The sequence below is a fragment of the Diceros bicornis genome, chromosome 38, assembly GCF_020826845.1.
Source record: "Diceros bicornis minor isolate mBicDic1 chromosome 38, mDicBic1.mat.cur, whole genome shotgun sequence".
NCBI classification, from domain to species: domain Eukaryota; kingdom Metazoa; phylum Chordata; class Mammalia; order Perissodactyla; family Rhinocerotidae; genus Diceros; species Diceros bicornis.
This window is the reverse complement of record NC_080777.1, coordinates 22,656,158-22,662,157: the sequence shown is the minus strand read 5'-3', so window position 1 is coordinate 22,662,157 and position 6,000 is coordinate 22,656,158. Positions and strand designations below refer to the sequence as shown.

The 6,000-nt window shown below is 33.0% G+C and overlaps 1 protein-coding gene across 1 annotated transcript in view; it reads right to left on the bottom strand.

Moving 5' to 3' along the window:
• Positions 1-304: 304 nt before the first annotated feature.
• CDC73 (cell division cycle 73) overlaps positions 305-6,000 on the bottom strand; it is a 130,862-nt gene continuing 125,166 nt past the window's right edge. Inside the window, exons 16-17 of the mRNA XM_058533720.1 lie at positions 4,450-4,591; positions 305-3,466 (exon numbers count right to left, since the gene is read on the bottom strand). Of these exons, the coding sequence (XP_058389703.1) occupies positions 3,430-3,466; positions 4,450-4,591 (179 nt within the window). The 3' untranslated portion in view covers positions 305-3,429. The remainder of the gene's footprint in view (positions 3,467-4,449; positions 4,592-6,000) is intronic.

Below are 6,000 nucleotides of genomic sequence, written 5' to 3'. Positions count from 1 at the left end.
ATTGCTGTATTTGTAATATTATAAAATATACCTCTGGTTGCAAAGAATTTTATAAACTAATTAGTTCAACAACTAAGATTCAGATAATAGTTATCTGGCAAAGTGGCACTTTATTTCTGGCCACATATGTAAATTCTATCGTTTCTATTGTTAACACTGATAAAATGGAATTGTTATATTATATAGTAAGAAATTACGGCAACTAAATACCACCTTCCCACCCTCCAAAAAAGAACAATGTCATCGCTTTAATTTTGTTAGGAGTCACAAAAACTTTTATTTAGGAAAAATATTTCCTTCAATGTTTATTAGATAATGAATTTTATTTAAATGAATAATTTACTTTTATTTTTCTGTGTAGACCAATTAAAAAGTATGCCTCTTTCCTTTCATAACCAACTCTATTTGTCTAATTCTGCATGGCAGATAAGAAATTAATACTTTACTTCCTTCCTACTTAAAATTTAATGAAATTTTCCTTATTATGAATTAGTTATTTCTGTATGGATTGTTGTCATGCTGCTGTTAAAAAAAAAGTTAGTAAAGAATATGGACACATGGGAAACAAATCATAAACTATAATACTAGTTTATAATGAAATATATTAAACATTGTTTAAATATTAAACAGCAAAATACTCCTATATTAAATAAATAAGACGAATTTGTCATGTGGAACCACAGGCCAATACCACCAATAATGGGGATGGTCTAGTGCAAAGGGTGGCCACAAAAAAAAGGAGAAAAGGAGGAGGAAACACAACATTTAATACTGGTATTGTCTTCAATAACAAATTAAACCAGAGATTCTTAATCCTTTCTGAACATAAAATTGCCTGAAGAACTTTTAAAAAATACTGATGACCAGGTCTTGTCCCAGACAAATTAAATCAGAATCAGGATTCAGGCAATGATATTTTTAAAACGTCCCCAAATGATTCTAATGTGCAGCCAGGATTGAGAGAGACTGATGGAAACCTACAAGCTTCTTACTGTCACGTGACTCAGAAGAGTGTCCTATGAATAAAGGAATGGAGCTTTCTTTCACCAGTGGGACAAGGGTGTCTCCAGTTAACAGTAACTTATGGGTAAGTCAAGTTTATTAATGTGTACTTCATTTCCATCGAAACAACTGCATATGCCTCTTCGTTCCCTGTAATTCTGTATTTTCAAACTCCAAGACCAAGTACAGTCAAAGCACTTTTTTGTAATAAATCAGTTACATTGAAAATACATCACTCATTCACGCACGTAAATATTTACTGAATGCCTACTATGTGCAAGGCACTGCGATAGACAGGTGCTGCTGTAGGACTTGGAGTCATGAGACAATGAACACTGATGGGTTGAAAGGTTTTTTTTTTTTTAGAATTAACGGCTAAAAAATAACTACATGGACCTAAATAAGGGATTGAACTGCCGAAAAAAGAAAAAGACAAAATAAGTACATACTAAGGGTTTGATTTTAAAATACATGTCATAGCATATTTCTACTTTTCCTAACATTCCTTACAGTATTTCCAGAAGCCTTTGAATATACATAAGGCAAATTCAACGTAGAAAAATAAACCCTGTTTAAAGTAGATGTTCCGAATTTTAACCACACTGTATCAAGTAAATTTCATACATGACATAAGTATAAATACTAAAAATCTTTATAGAAAGGTAGTTCGCATCCACCTGTAGTAGTCTTAACAAGTAAGCTTACATTAAAATATCACAGATTCTAGTCCTTCACTATTTCATCATGGAGAACGTTTATACAATACATAATTTATTTTGAAAACAGATTTATATGCTGAAAAATTCTACTGTGAACAAATTTGAGTTTTATTTTCAAAAAGAGAGGATGCAGAGAAAGGAAGAAAAGGGGGGCAGAATCAGTTCAAACTTTATAAATATCCTAAAATCTAATAATTTAAAATGCTGGCTGCTTTTGTTCTGAAGAACCTAGTGAATTCCATATGAATAAATACTTTTTTCTATTCACTATTGGTATGGATTTTTGTGGTTACTTAAAAAATAAATAATAAATGCTTCCCCTTTTTATGATAGCATTAAATTTCAAAATGAGGCTAGCTTATGTCAGCTTAACATAAGGAGGAGCTACAAAAAATACGTTAACCTAAGAAAGATCACTGGGGGAAAAATGGAGAAAGAATGACATAAGATGAATGATCAGCAACAATTCTAATGACAAAAACTCTTTACTGGAGTAAAGGTTCCAAGTTGCTTTCAAGTAACGGGTGAAATCAAGACTCAACGAAAATGCTCACTCATTGCACCTTGGATGCAACAACACTCTGTCTAAAGTAGAGAAGTAGTAAAATATTTTACTAAGTTAAAATATAGGTTTTATATTTTATATGATATTGAATATGCACATAAAAATACCAGTGTTTTTATCTTGTTTCTGTTCAGACACTTAATTAAGCAAATGTGTTCTTTGGTGCCTGGGAGAGTTCATCAATATTAAGGGATAACAGATGATAAGAACTCCAAGATCAACGTGCCTAGAAAGAGAAGACTCAAAATCCTATACCACATAAAGGAAGAACCAAAGGTGGGCTTACGAGAAAGATACGGAAGTTAAAGTTATACTGCAGTAGGACTAATAAACTTCCTTCCCCCAAATCATACTCTGGCTCCCCAAATAAAAAGTACTATAGCCTATTAGGTTTTTAATCTGTGTTTTGAGATTTTTCAACTGGAAAGATATCACAGATAGAAATATATCATTCTAAGTTTTAAAATCACCAAAGTCAGTGAGAAGAATGTACATTCATTTGATGTATTCATTATAAGTAAAGAAGTCTTGAAAAGGCTGAGCAGTTCAACCAAAGCTGAAGAATTGTTCTTGATTTTTCATTATTCCTTTTTAAATAAAGAGTAAGTACAGATATAGTATACATACAGGTTGACATTTTGATTCATTCAAAATAGTCACATCCCTTTGCTTGGTTTTGGAAGTTCCAGAGACCAAAATTTAATACCAGTCATAACACAGTATCTTCAATAAAAGGAATTATAGAGCAATGAAAAATCAGAAGCAAGATGGCTGAGAGAGCCTCATAACCTCTAAATATACACACATTCATAACCTGTATTTATTTTCTAAAGAAACAAATTTTAAGTAATGCTAATTTAACCAATGGAGAAAAAACTTCTATCAAAATATACAATTTCCATTACAGACTAGAAGGCTAATATTAAAAAAATAGTTGTAAGCCAAAAAGTTTGCTTATATGGATGACAAGCATCATCCCTTTGAAGCATGAAGCATCAAATAAGGTCTTATAAAAGATCCATCTGTGACCTTCTTCATTTGTAAGTTCTTGGTAAATTCATAAAGCTTGACTCTCAGTCTTTTGATCAAGGTATATCCATGCTTCTTAATCCAGATTTCCAGAAAAAGGGGAAACCAAGTAATTCAGAATCTCAAGTGGGATTTATGCTTTACCATGTACCTGAAAAATAATATCATAATAGGTTATAATGATAATAGGAATTTTAGAATTTTTAGAATATTATATGTAAAAATAAGTTGACATTTTTTAAAAACTTAAAATCAACAGTGGAACAGGATGTTTTGTTTTCTAAAAAACTGAAAACCTGATACTGTAACCTTTGGGAATATAAGGACTTCTAAAGTAGGCTAGAAGAAACATTCCTCTTATTAAATTCTATAAGCTAAGAGCTTCTTGCTAGAATAATAAAAGTTTCTCTTTAATATACTATCAATTATAATCGTTATAATATATGATCAGTTATAATCAATTATAATAATTTAATATAATATCAATGATAATATGTATGAATCACCTCTGACTTTGAGGAAACCCATAATATTCAGTGAGAGACTTACACCAAGAAAGTTACAGATTTTAAAGGGCACCTCAACGAGAACAACAGATTCAGTGTTATTAATTGTGATCATATGCTGTTCTTAAATTTTCCCATTACAAAACTGGTATTGTGGTAAAGGGCTTTAAGAACTCTATTTATACTAGTAACTAAAATAAATTCAAAAACTGAATTCCTTTCATGAGCTACCCATAACTCAAACCCAGAGTCAGAGACTCTCTGGTGCTGGCACAGAATGTAGGGTCACTTAATCCAAGCTCCTTGGATAGACAGAAAACAAGGTTCAGAAAAGTTACACAGCTCATTAGAGACAGATCACAAAATCAAGACTAAAATCTAGGTCTTCTGACTCAGAGTTTAGTATTCTTTCTACCAAGCTAGAAGCCCTTTCTCCATCTGTTTCTAGAGTCAATATAGCAAAGATTTTTGTTAATTATCCACTGTAGATCAGCATTAAATTAAACAATGTTCGAAAAGGGGAATTGGGGGATATGGTTCACATCCTTACGGAACTTAAAATCTAACTGAGGAGACAGGAAACTACTACAATAAAGCAGAAGTAAGCGCATTTTAGGATCAGAATTACCTATCCAATGTTTCCCAGAACCGTAGGAAAACTGGTCTATCCAAATGACGTTTGTGATAGCTGAGTTCTAGTACTGTTACGTCCCATTTCTGAACGTTTGGATCTAGACGAACTTCATCATATTTGAGATGGAAGGCTTTAACTAAATGGGGGGAAATAATATTTTTTATTCACACTGCAATCAAAATTATGAAAATATTTTATGAAAGAATAAAAATACCCAACACAGACAACAACTAAAAAAACAAAAACAAAAAAACATCATTCTTTCACCAACTGAAGCTCTATTATAACCAAAGTGATCTTTGAAATAGATGCTAAGCACTGTGGTATCCTCAAAAACATTCAATTCAACAAGTATTTACTGAGCGTTTATACATGCCAGCCAGCCACTGGGGACTGAAATGAGGAATAAGGTAAGATAAAATGCATATGGTCCAGTGAAGGATAATAATAAGAAAAAGACTATTCAAATGATATAGGTAGTAGGTTATCAGAGAAACACAAGAGTACCTTACCCAGACCATGGAATTCAGAAAAGGCTTGCATAGGCAGTGATGTCTAATCTAAGACCTAAAGGTGAAGTAAGAATTAGGCAAACACAGAACAAAACTGACCGAGTCAGCAAGAAGAGCCTGCTCAAAGAGAAAATGCTTTAGTCTGGAACTGAAGCAATTGAATGGAATTGCATTGTGTGAAGTAACAGAGGGAACGGCCAAGGGGTAAGACCACAGAGGTTCGGAGCAATGCTGGCTTTGCTGGCCACATTATGGAGTTTGGACTTTTATCTAAGAGACATGGAGAATCACTGCAAAGTGTTTAGCAGAGGCTGATACAATCTAGTTAATCTAAAACAAGAAAGAGATTTGATCAGTTGGGGAGAAGACAAATGTATGGCAAGAAAAAGACCTAAGAGATAATTAGGAAGTGAGAACAAATGGAAACCAGTAAGAAATGATGAAAAGGGAAAAAGAAAAAATTGGAAAGCCTCTTGAGAAGGTTACCTAGAAGTAGATAATTAAATGATATAAAAAGTGACTCTAGCAAAGATCTAGGAGGCCAGGATTTCAGGCAGAGGCAACAGCTGATACAAACGCCCTGAGGTAGAAACAAGCTTGGAATGCCCTACAAACAAACGTAACTTCTTTCTGTATGTATGGAGAACCTTTTTGGCTATAGTAAAAAATCTGTATTTTATTCCAAATGTGATAATAAGCCACTGGAAAGTTTAAAGCAAGAAGATGAAATGATCTGATTTTCAGTTTTAAAAGATAACTTTGGGTGTTGGGCAGATAAAAGACTCTTGGGCAAAACTTCCCAACTGGTGTGTGCTGCGAAAGGTTAGCAGGTGGGCCATCAAATACTGACTTGCAATCTTTTTCTCTCCTTGACCATCCCAATGAATCATCCTAGCTGGTTTATTACTGCATTTGAAATCAGTTTACCATCAGTGGAGCTTTTGTTTTACATGTGCACGTGTAAGATGTCTCCTTTCAATTTTTTACTTTTTCTCTAATACATAAGATGATTGTTACTATCATCATCATCATC